We start from the raw sequence: 12,097 nt of genomic DNA, 5'->3' as shown, positions 1-12,097 counted from the left end.
GCCCGTGCTGACACTTCAACAGGTTCTGAGTCAGGGATGGTCACTGTCATTTTCCTGAGTATACGGAGTTTTATTTAATTCCTTTAAACCAAACAAGGATGATCAGACACAGTTTAAGTGGGTTATTCGTTTTTTCAGAACATGTTTTCTTCTCTTCTTTGTTTAAATATTCTGGTAAAAACTAGATAAAATTTAAAATAAAAATTTAAAGGGCCCTTGCCTAGTGATTACAGAAACGCTGATAATTCTCCTTTCCCCGAACCAGACACAACTGGCATACCACATGTGTTACATTTTGTCTATTTCGCCCTGACATGTGTCCTCTTACTTTTCACTTGGTTTTAACCCTCCTTAGTTTGTTAAATGTTGTCTTTCCTCTTCATGTGAATAATTTCACGCCATATGTTTTATTTCATCTACATATGCTTTATCCTAAATGGAAATACTTCTTCACGGTTCTGATTTGTCTGTTGTCAATAACATTACACAAGAAAGACCAAAGTCCCCAAAATGGAGAGATCTGAAGGGAAAACTTGCAAAGCAAAAATCAAGCAATTACTAAGAAAAAATTCAGGCAATTTGTGTCTCTGGCTCATTATCTCAACAGTTACGATAGTAAATGAAAGAACTTCAATAGTAACAAATGTAAAAAGAGAAAAAAAAAAGCAATAAAAATGTTTCGGGAAGGAAGGTGATGTCTTTAATTCAGCAAACATACTGGGAACTTTGTGGAGTCAAATATCACTACAAAATTTCCTCTTCAAAATATGAAAAGACATGCTGCTAAAACACACGCACGTGAGTTTCACATTCTTCATATATGAAAGAGAACATTTCTTTTAAGAGTATATATAACTAACTGCTGCAAAACTGTGATATTTCATTGAAAAGAAAATCCAAACGGTCAATAAACATAAAATAGACGCACTAATTTGACTAGTGATATTTACTACAGAGATGCTTTTCATGGCAAAAACTAACAAAACATGGGGTGCCTGGGTGGCTCAGTCGGTGAAGCCTCTCCCTTTGGCTCAGGTCATGATCCCAGGGTCCTGGGATCGAGCCCCGCATCGTGCTCCCTGTTCAGTGGAGAGCCTGCTTCTCCCTCTCCCTCTGCCTGCCGCTCTGTCTACTTGTGGCTCTATCTCTCTGTCAAATAAATAAATAAAATTAAAAAACAAAACAAAACAAAACAAATGTCCACAAGGAAATGGTGCAAAGAACTGTACTACACCCACTAACGGACACAATGCAGCCACTAAGGAGAACGAGCTGGATCTCTACCCGTTGACAGGGAGGAATTTCTACAGTTGTCGGGTCAGAAAAGCAAGAGATGAATACCCAATGTGGTCCAACCTTTATGCAGTAGAACAAGCAGCCTGTCTATGCTTGCGTGATGCCAGGAGCATAAAGGAGGCAGGGCAGAATGCACCTGTACAATTATGTGAGCGTGCAGAACCTAGGGAAGGCTATCTACCAGGCTGCTGTCGGTGGTTCCGAGTGTGGAGCAGAGGGGGAGGAAGACAGGCAGAGGGAACGACAGCTGGTGTGCTCTCCCTTTCACTAACTGCCCTCGTAAGGAAAGAGCACAAAGCCAGATGCAGACTGCTGCCATGCACAGAACACTACAGTTTACAAAATGTAAATGCAGAACCCTCACGAGCATCCAATGTTGAGCATTTGCAGAGGAGGCTCAGTGATGTTACACGGGCAGCCCCGGGTCACCGGGCTGTCTGGCAATCTGACTCCCAGCCAGTGCTATTTCCACCAAGCCACATGGCCCAGAAGACAAAGAGCACCTCCAGCCTACAGACAGCACTGTTACCCAACCATCCCACCAGCAGCTGGGGGAGAGGCACATGAATAATCAGGGATCCCATGTCAGCAGTGATTACCTGTCAACCGTGGGAGTACGACTGTTTCTTTTCTCTCCTCTGTAGTATTTTTCTACCTTGACATTTCTTCAACATGTATATTTTCTACATTTCTCTACATACTCTATCTATGTTATAATTTTGCTACCATGCAAATGATTCCATATGTAGTTAAGTATTTTAAAGAAGTGATTTTTACTGAATTATTGGTCATGTATTCTTAGTGAAATATTTTAGGAGATCAGAAAATCCAAGTTTTTAGGATAATATGATTAATCAAAAGTTCCATAAGAATATAGAATGCTATAAAATTATAACATTATATACAATGTTCAAAGAGTTTTGCAAATGATAACTTTCATTTCATAACAGCCTTGGGAGAAAAAAAGGTATAAAATGAGTAACTGAGTGAATTTTAAAGATAGAGAAACCAAGCATTAAAACCTGGTCTACTAAATTTTCTGTGGCTAACAAGCACCCTTTAAGATACAGTTCCTGCTAAATAAGTTTACCATTTATGAATTATTTTATTTTGTGTAATTTAAACTGCTTCAAAATTTCTAAGTTTTCATTTTTGGATGTTTATTAAATGTAAATACAGTTTTGCTTTTACTTACTATCTCAAGAATGGGGGGAAAGGCAGTCTTTCTCTGATATATTTTGTTTTAAAGTTTCAAGTTTAAACTGTCATTGAAAACTATAATGAAAGTATATCATAGCATAACTTGTGTTTTTTGGTTTTTTTTTTTGTTTGTTTTTTTAAGTAAAATCAATTAAGAATTTACTCTGTTAGTGGGGAGATTCCTAGCTGTGGAGAAGAAAACAGACTCATTCTCCTTGGAAAGGCGAGGAAGGGGGCAGAACAATTATACTCACCCACCTCTAGCAGGAAAGGCCCTTGCTCCCTAACAGACAGCTCTCTCTCCAAGTCTTTCCTTTCCAGAAGAAGAGATTTTAAGGGAAGAACAGATTTATTGTTGGTATGCAAAATATAAATTAACTAATTAAAATATGTTGTTAACACTGTTGGCAGGCAGTGCATATCCTGTGCTGGCATTTTAATCTTCCTGCTGGACTCAGGACTGTGGAGTTGCCCATATACACACCTCATTCCTGTCACTGCTGTCTTCTTCAGTATTGTTAAGGAACTTCTCAACCCAGCATGAAGGGCTGCAACCGTAAGATGACGCACTTGCCCAAACCAGGAAGGTGCTATGGGAAATGTTCTAACTGCCGTCTTACCAAGGTACAAACCTGTAACAGGACTGTGTGGCTTTCCTATCACATGGCCAATGCACTCATTCATCAAGGCTTGAAGACTCTAGGAAAATGGGAAAGGACAAGGAAAGAACGTACATTCTCTCAATGATATAAGTAGCACAAATTAAGCTTTCAGTGTATTTAAAAGAAATATGGTATGCTTTCCTTAGTAAGTATTTTCAAAGTTCATTTAAAAGACAATAGATATAAACATATTAAACACAAACTGCACATAATTTAAAATAATAAGAATATATGCCATTCAATTTTTATAAATAAAAGCAAATTAGCATTCAACTCCCCATAAGGCAATGATGTGCACAAGCAAGGAACTTCTCCTATAATCATCTCTACTATTCGGAGGCTAACATGATTGAATTCACATGTTGAACATCATTTTTTTGAGCTGATGGAATGTACTGGAATAACAGTGGTAATATTTAACATTTGGCATGCTCTCAAATGACGCATGCTGAAGTGAAACAGCTAATCCTTGTTCTTCATTAAACTGCTAAAAAGCAGCAACTATTAAGTCAGCACTTTATAAAATTTGAAACTGACAAATATTTTAGAAGTGCCGGGCTTTATAGATATCCAGACTTAGTCGGTTGAACAGTATTGTTATAAAAAGAAAAGAACACAGAATATCTTACTATGTTGTTATGAGTGCTTTAACTTTCAGCGTTATCATTACAATTATGAAAAAAATATTTAAGAACAACTATAAAAAAATACACAATCAGGAACAGTGATCAACTTATTTCTTTAATTAAAAAACAAAACAAAACAAAACTCTAGAATATTCCATACCAAGAAGTCATCTTCTGGCAAAGCTGAAATGAAGGCAGGTTCAATGGCTTGCAGAAAGTCAAAACCTTGGGTTGCCCACCTGTTACATGAGGAAGTTCAATAATCACAAAATCAAGAAAACGCTGTAGCAGTTTTAGTCTATACAGTACTGAAAAGTAATCTGACTGGAAAATTATCATCTAAGAAAAAAACACAATTTTTGTCTTTATGTAAATGCCTGGGGTTGAGTAAATTTATAGCATGTTTTGAGAAAAAAGGACAAACAGCTTCTTAATAAAGGAACCGGTTACCAAACTGTTTCCATTTACATTCATAAAAGGCTTAAACTGCATGAGGGAGGGAAAAAAATTAGCAATCAGGAAGACGTGTCCAGGGAGAATGTGAACTCCCTTAAAGTTAACTCATTATGGAACTTTTTTTTGAGTTTTCCAAAAATTATGGGGTTTTCTGTGTTAACAGTTTCATTTAAAAACACAACAAGGCAAAATTCTATCATCAAAGACTTCGAAATGCCCCTTTTTGTGTCATCCGCTCAGCAATCTCACATAAAATATACACATGAAATACTACCATTCCCACGTCCCTCTCTTATTCCTGCATTTTCCAGCTTCACAGGCTGCTCCAACATTCTCTCTCTCTCTCTGCAGCAGGAGTACCGAATTACTTGCAGTTCTAGGATACATCTACTTGGTCATTACCTGGGTCTTGTACCTCGACCACTCTCACATTTAGTTAGGACATAGTTCATCCATTTCCGGGCAAAGCTTATATATTTGTCTCCTATCTTCTGTCTAAACTCTCCAGACATCAAACGAACAACTTCTTTATGATACTGTAAGAAGATTTTGTGTATATCAAAATTAAGAAGAAAGTAATGATTATACCAATATCTAACCATTACAATGCCACATCTGTTTCATAAAATACCATTTTTCTATAAACAAAAAGCAAAGTCCAGTTAAAACTGACATATTTTCAAGAGTCTGAAGAGTTAAACGATTCATTAGTTGCGTATAACACCCAGTGCTCATCGTTGAACGTTACAACAAAAACTAATGATGTACTCTATGTTGGCTAATTGAACATAAAAAAAAAAAAAAAAGAGTATGAAGAGTTAAAGATAATACGTCTTAAAATGCAGTTTCACCAATGTTTTACTCATAAGTTTAAATTACAAATGTACTCTCATGATATTAAACATCTCTTAAAGAAGGTTTTAAAATGGAAGTAGAAAGCTGTTAGCACAAAATAAAAACTGGACAACTATCTGACAATTTAAAAGGAAACCAACATTTCTGATACTCAGCAGTGGGTAAGATGACATTCTTGATTTGCTGTACAAGATTCCTCATACTTTTGGTAGGTAAGTTAGAGAGCAACTGCGAAGTTACACTGTGCTTTTCCTCTTCTTTTGTACCTACCTCGAACCCAAAGTTGTAGCCCTGAATCATTGCTTCTCGGTAGTACTGCTGCAACGTGACAGACTCAGATTCATCAACTTCAGCATCAAATTCTGAAGTGAACATGTGGTCCACTCGGTCAATGGCATCACTTATTCTGTTGCAAAGCTCTAGTGCATCATTCTAAAGAGTCCCAAACCATAATTAATCCAAACAAAGCAAATCATCTAATACTTAACTGTATTTTAGAGGAAGATTTCTTTCATCATCACAGATATTAATCATTGCAATATATTTTGGTCATTCAAAAATAAAGGAAATGTATTATTTATTTAGTTTGTTAGTTTTTATTTGTATTAGGTATTTGTTAACATCTTATGAAATATAAGAGGGAAAAAATCCATTTAAAATGTTAATGCCTAATTCCTATAAGTTGCTTTCATCTTTAATATTTTGCATATCAACCACCAGCTGCATTTTCCCCCTGGGCAGTTGTTAAAGTATGATTTCAATGCAACAGGATTTCAATCCAACAGGAAGTCTGTATCGTCCTTCGTTATCTCCCTGACACTCCCTAGTTCAGGGGGTTCTCAGTTGGGGTGTCAGTCGGGGTCGATTCTACCCAAGGGGACATTTTACCCAAGGGGACATTACCCAAGGGCAACGCCTCTTTTGGTTGTCAAAACTTGTGGAGATGGGGTGTGAAATCTATTGGCATCTAGTGTGTAGAGATCAGAGAGGCTGCTAAACATCCTACAAAATAGGACAACTCCCCCAAAACAAAGAATTATTGACCCAACATGTCAATATTGCAGAGGTTGGAAAAGCTTGTCCTAGTTCATGCTCTGTTGTTTCCCTAAGCAGGACTACAATCACTCCAAATTGGACCCCTTCCTCTCACCCTTAAACACACATGTATGTACATATGGTCTCCATTGGGCTATCCCCCTACAGACTTTTCCAAAATATTCTTCCTAAATATTCAACTACTACTCCCTGAGGCTTAGAAAAAATAAAATCCAAAACCTCTCAATAGCCTGACTTTTGCCCACCTGATTTTACCAGCCTTATCTCCCACAACTTTCCACTGTACACACCACGATCTAGCCAAATCAGACTATTTGATATTCAGCGAGCATTCCTAGTACCCTGACCCAGGGACACCGATGCCCGAATGTTCCTTCCCAGTTTGTATCTTCTGAAATCCTCCAAGCTGAAATGCCTCCATTGTGGCAACTCCAGAGGCGACCAGGAGGATCCAATGTCCCCCCGCTCGGGGAGAGACACTTAAGAATTCCTTACACTCAAGAATAATCAATATCTTGTGTAATTTTGCACTCTCTAGAGTTCACGGACTCAAACTAAAAGACAAGACAAAAGTCCCCTGCTCTGGCATACGAGTGGGATGGCAATCGATGAGAGAATGTGTTTCTAGGTGAATGAGACAAGTCAGACGAACAGAAGAAACAAATGCTTATCAAACTATTTAAGAGTTTCAAGAAGTGCTTCTTCCTCAAGAAGTCAAGCCTTAATGTGACAAAGAAGGCATAACTGATGGCCCGTGGAAAAGCATGGATCAGACCAAGACCAATGAACGGAAGTCAAGGCAGAGGTGGTGAAAACAGGAAATAATGGGAAAAGAAGGTGAGGCCCTGGCTTGACCTGAACTCCGAAGGCCTGGTGCCTGTCTACAACCGGCTTTCTCTACTGCATGTAATTTGACTGAACTATCAGTTAAATAAAAGAAGAAATAAATCTTCTTTTAGGTTACACATTACTGATTTGGAGTACCTCTAGCAAATACTCGTAATTGCTAAAGAAGAAAGAAACCTGGATTAGGAGTGAAGAGACCTAAATTCCAGCATCAACTTGGCTACTAACCAACCATGTGGCCATGCAGAAGTCACATAACTGGTCAAATTTCTATCCCTTTCAATTCCAACATTCTATGGTTCCAATAAAGATCTGGGAGGTTTTAGTGAAGACATGGGACAATGGGAACTGGGAAGAGGGAGAACGGTAAAGACCACGTAAGACTTTAGGTCCCTCGGGTGGGATGACACTGTCACACGCGGATGCCTCCACAGCGTCACCTCCACACACAAATCAAGGAGCTCAGGCAGAGGCGTGGCAGTGACGTACCTTTAGCTGCTGCAAAGCTCTGGCGATGACCGGCTGACTGGAGGTCTGCTCCTGGCGGAGAGTCATGAGTCCCTCGATGGACTGCTGGAAAGCTTTTCTCTGGCTGGTGAGATGGGCAGACTGCATGACCACTAGTAAAAGATTATCCACCTGGGAGGAGAATCAAGCACAGGGCTTAAAAACAGACCCACTCACTGTTTCCCATTCTAGGTCAACCCCTAGTCCGAAAACAATGCCAAACTCATCAGGGCCACCAGGCCAGTAACCCCCAGATCAGAAAGCAGTTTTCAAGCAGAGCTACGCCCTGCTGTGGGAGCCACGCACCACAGTGGGCGCTACTGTCTGAGGTCTTCCCCACAGCGCTGAAGAATCCCATGGAACTATGGAGGCATGGGGTCTCTGAAACATCCTAGAACTGCAAGTAACTCAGACTCCTACAGCAGTGTGTGTGTGAGTGTGTGTGTGTGTGTATATGCGTGTGTGTGTGTGAGCAGTCTGTGAAGCTGGAAAATGCAGGAATAAGACAAGGTGAGATGAGTGGCCTTCCATGAAACAAAACCGAGAATTTAGTATCTTTTTAAGTGACAGAGTCACTGCAGTATTTTGCATAGAAGTGTGTGTGATATGACCAGAGTTACATATTAGAATGATCATTCTCAAAGTACCCAAATACACACACACACACACACACACACACACACACACACACACACACACACACACACACACACACACACCCTGGAGGAGGGAAGGTGAGGCTGGAAGCAGGGAAACTAAGGGAAACTAAAAGTGAGACAATGCACTAGGCCAGGACCCAGATGATGAAGTCTGACCATGGCAGGGGCTCTGGGCTGCAGACAAAGTGTCATTGACCAGAAATGCTCCGGGTGTGTTAGGGCTGGGGACGAACTGGAAGGGTAAAAGGATGAGTTTATATTAACTGTCACATTCTGGTTTCAACAACTGAGTGGCCAGAGCACCACTCGCTGAGACAGGGAACGTGAGCGGAAGAGGAGATCGTGTGGACTCAAGAGCACAGTAAGCCAGTGTGTTCAATGCTGGCCAGGCTGAGTCTGAGGTGTGTGCGAACATTCACCACCACTGTCCCGAGGTCAACAAAGAGAACGTGAAGAGGCTTCTTACGGGTTTTAATTAATGAGTTATACAAATCATCACGGGATCCCTGCTGGGTGAGTAGGTAATAGCCTCTACTACAAAAATGTTAACTAACAGCAAGTAAACCAGAGTACCTGAAGAAGGAGAATTTCTGAATTACAAATTAAATGAGGGAGATAATTCCTTTTAGATCATGAGCATACAGATCATGACTAAGTAAAGATATAACTATTTCAAATATTCCAGGATAATTTAACATACTTACAGAATTTGAAGGAATATTTTAGTACAACTTGTGATACAAAATTTTTAAAACATCGAGGCATATTTTGGGGAAGTCTACACTTGAGACGACTATGGCAGTTAAAGCAATCACTCAGAAGCTGCTAATAATTTATTTTTCCTAAAAATATTTTAAGTAAATAATACTGCTTCAAGATTGGGGTGGGAGTAGTGGGCATGGGACCTGGGAGTGACACACACCTGCATGCTTCTCAGGGTATCAACAGTCTCAACCTGAGGCACAATTTTGACAGGCTGTGCTTCCCATGTGGCCCAGCTCTCTTCCGAATCCCGAGCGCGATCACTATGCTTGGTTAGCAGGAGATAGGCATCAATCAGTACATCATCCGACTCTTTGGAGCAATCCTTTCCCGCAGCTGCATTGAGTAACTGCAAAATAATGCTCTTCTCCGCAGCAAGAGTGTCTGGAACAAACACTTGCAAGTTTTCTAAGCCAGGAATCTGTACCTGCAGAGGAAATGATCCAAAGTCTTAGATTAGGGAATGTCACATGTTACAAAAATTTATTTAAAATACATAAAACTAGAAAAAGACAAGCAGGTGTGGGGAAGGCCAGCACTGAGGGCAACGCAAGGGGCCCAGTCCCACGTGAATGGGGGAGGATGCGGAGGGGGGAGTGACACGGGAGTGCTGTGCTGGAGGCCTGGGAAGGCCTCTCCACTCACTGGGCATCCTCCAGCTGCTTTTATTTTCAAGAAGCAAGAAAATACCCTTTAGGGGAGGAAAGCCAGCCTGAAACAACCTCAATCGATGCTACTTTGTGATGCCTACAGAATGTCACCTGACTCGGTAAAAAGGCAAAAATGTTAATACAGATTCACTAATCATTCTTGGTGGGGGCATCATAAGAAGCCTTTTAAAGGTCATTTGAATAAGGAACACATATGTGATACTATTGTGCAAATCACAAACAACTGCAGGTGGGATAAAACTGTGGGCCTGGGATAAAATTTCCAGTAACAATATTATACACAGAATCTATAAATACTAAGTCTCAAACAGCTTAAATGGTAGTAAAGATGAGGACTCCAAAAGGGGCTCCAGTGATGAGTCGGGTGCTGATGGCCAAAGCTCCTGTAAAAAATCTGAACTATTTCAGAAAATGTGAGGGTAAAAACAAAACAACGACTTACAAATCAATCATTAGGGACGCCTGGAGGGCTCAGCTGGTTAAGCGTCTGCCTTCAGCTCAGGTCATGATCCCGGGCTCCTGGGACGGAGTCCCACTTCGGGCTCCCTGCTTCTCCTTCGCTCTCCGCCCCTCCCCCTCCCCCAGGTGCACACATGCACATGTGCACACCCTCCCTCTCTCTCAAATGAATAAAATCTTTAGAAAAATCAATTATTATCTTATTATTTTACATTACTATTTTAGATACATTATTTTAAATACATGTGTAACTCATTTTAATAAATAGTATGAATATTTGGTTATTTTATCTGCATTCTAAAAGCAAGTTAGTATGAAAAACTTTGTTTTTCTGATTATTTCATTGAGAAATTATGAGAAAGTCTTATTACTGCGATCAATATATAGCCAGCAAAGCCCGAAATATTTACTCTCTGGACCATGAAGAGAAGGGAAAAACAGGAAAGGCAAAATATTCCAATTACACCATCTTTAATATTTACCTTAACATACTGTTTTGATTTCAGAACATCCAGAAGGTCTCTAACTGGGGCTGAAAGTATGAACTCTGCTGCTATTTCCAGGTCCTAGGATCACAGTTACAAAGAGACTTCTTTAGGGTTAGCTTTTAAAAAAAATAAGGTAAAATAAACATTTTTAAAAATCAATTGGGATTGTTAACGCACCTTTCTCAACATTTTTGCAAACCCAAGTGCCTTGGAGGCTCTTTCTCTAGCTTCGTGGAAGAGCTCCTTCAGTGCTCGACTGATCTCTATAACAGATCTCCTGCCAAGTTGATTGAAATCCAGTTAGAGTACACTACAGTATGTCGAGAAAGAGACAGCAATAAGGATGAAGCAAATTCCAAATGACATTAATAAAGACTGAAAATTTGGATAAATGGGGGGAAGCAATTATTGAGAATGCACTTGAAATACTCAGAAGCTTGCTCTCTTGTGTTTTTCTAGAAAGTGCTTGTATTCTTCAAATAAATAAGGCACACACAATAACCTTCAAATAACAGTAAGCTTAATTTTCTAAAGATTTCCCTATAATAACTTCTTGGAGTTTGAGATAAAGTTCTTACATTGCCTCCCAGCTCAGGATCTTACTGAAAAGGAATATATCCGTGCAGTGGAGGGCTGCTGACCGTTTACCAACTGGCTCCCCTCCAAGAACTGCCTTATGTGGTGTTTGGAGATTTCTGTGGTGTGAATACTCGCACCATCGCTGCCTGCAGGCCCCCAGTGTGACAGCACTGAGCGGCGACTAGAGAAGAGATGTGTGTGGTCGCCCCTCGGCTCACTGGGGCCAGGAGGAGCCAGCCCCCTCACCCTGCCCACGAGCCCACCGCTTAGACCCACCGCTAGCAAACAACCAGAGCATCATCAGGGCCACTCTCCAGTTCCCCATCTTAGATCTCCAATTCTCCCTGCTTATCCAGAATTCACCGCGTTGGCTCTCCAAACTGCAGGACCTTCCACAAACTGACTCATTCTGACTCTCGGCTATTCAGCGCTGTCCCAGGTAAGAATCTGTGTGGACACGTCTTGCTTTAACCCTGGCATGATGATAGCTCAGGTGTTCTGAAACTCAAAATGTGTTTCTCATCAAATTTTGGATGGTGAGAGAAAACATTTCAGCTCTAGAGAAGTCAGCTCCCCCTGAGCATTTCCTAAGGTTGAATCATATGATATTGCTAGTAATTGGCCACAAAATAGCTGTATGGCTGATATTGCCACAAAAACAGCAATTTAACCTGGTCCAACCTGAATACTATCTCACGGAAGTAGAGGAAATGTAACAGATGCGTAAGCCATGGTTTCATGTACTCAAGCTTAAAGTTCAACAGAAGGAATAAGCCATGCATAAAAACAATAACAATGTGCCAAGTGTCAATTAAATGTATTAATGGACTGCTACGGAGGTGGGGGGAGACAGAAACATAATTATTTAATTAGACACATTCTAGGACACAGGGATGAATTCTCTCTACTCATTTTTAGTCAACTTACACTCTCTCTCCCTTTCTCTAAAGACACAATTTTCATTAGGCCAACTAA

General features: G+C 40.3%; 1 protein-coding gene across 6 annotated transcripts in view; it reads right to left on the bottom strand.

Annotated features, from left to right (window-relative positions):
* Positions 1-12,097, bottom strand: part of MAP3K4 (mitogen-activated protein kinase kinase kinase 4) — a 112,904-nt gene that overhangs the window by 18,934 nt on the left and 81,873 nt on the right. For 4 of the 6 annotated variants that reach the window (XM_073894187.1, XM_025866434.2, XM_025866436.2 and 1 more), the window contains 8 exons: positions 10,721-10,820; positions 10,538-10,621; positions 9,086-9,352; positions 7,487-7,636; positions 5,366-5,527; positions 4,643-4,776; positions 3,945-4,023; positions 3,117-3,195 (listed from right to left, as the gene is read on the bottom strand). In XM_073894187.1, the coding sequence (XP_073750288.1) occupies positions 3,117-3,195; positions 3,945-4,023; positions 4,643-4,776; positions 5,366-5,527; positions 7,487-7,636; positions 9,086-9,352; positions 10,538-10,621; positions 10,721-10,820 (1,055 nt within the window). The remainder of the gene's footprint in view (positions 1-3,116; positions 3,196-3,944; positions 4,024-4,642; positions 4,777-5,365; positions 5,528-7,486; positions 7,637-9,085; positions 9,353-10,537; positions 10,622-10,720; positions 10,821-12,097) is intronic. The other 2 variants (XM_025866435.2, XM_025866437.2) reach the window with 1 other exon arrangement.

The sequence above is a fragment of the Callorhinus ursinus genome, unplaced genomic scaffold, assembly GCF_003265705.2.
Source record: "Callorhinus ursinus isolate GAN/ISIS: 27379988/994484 unplaced genomic scaffold, GSC_fseal_2.0 scaffold6, whole genome shotgun sequence".
Classification (NCBI taxonomy): domain Eukaryota; kingdom Metazoa; phylum Chordata; class Mammalia; order Carnivora; family Otariidae; genus Callorhinus; species Callorhinus ursinus.
This window is presented reverse-complemented; position numbering and strand designations above follow the sequence as displayed.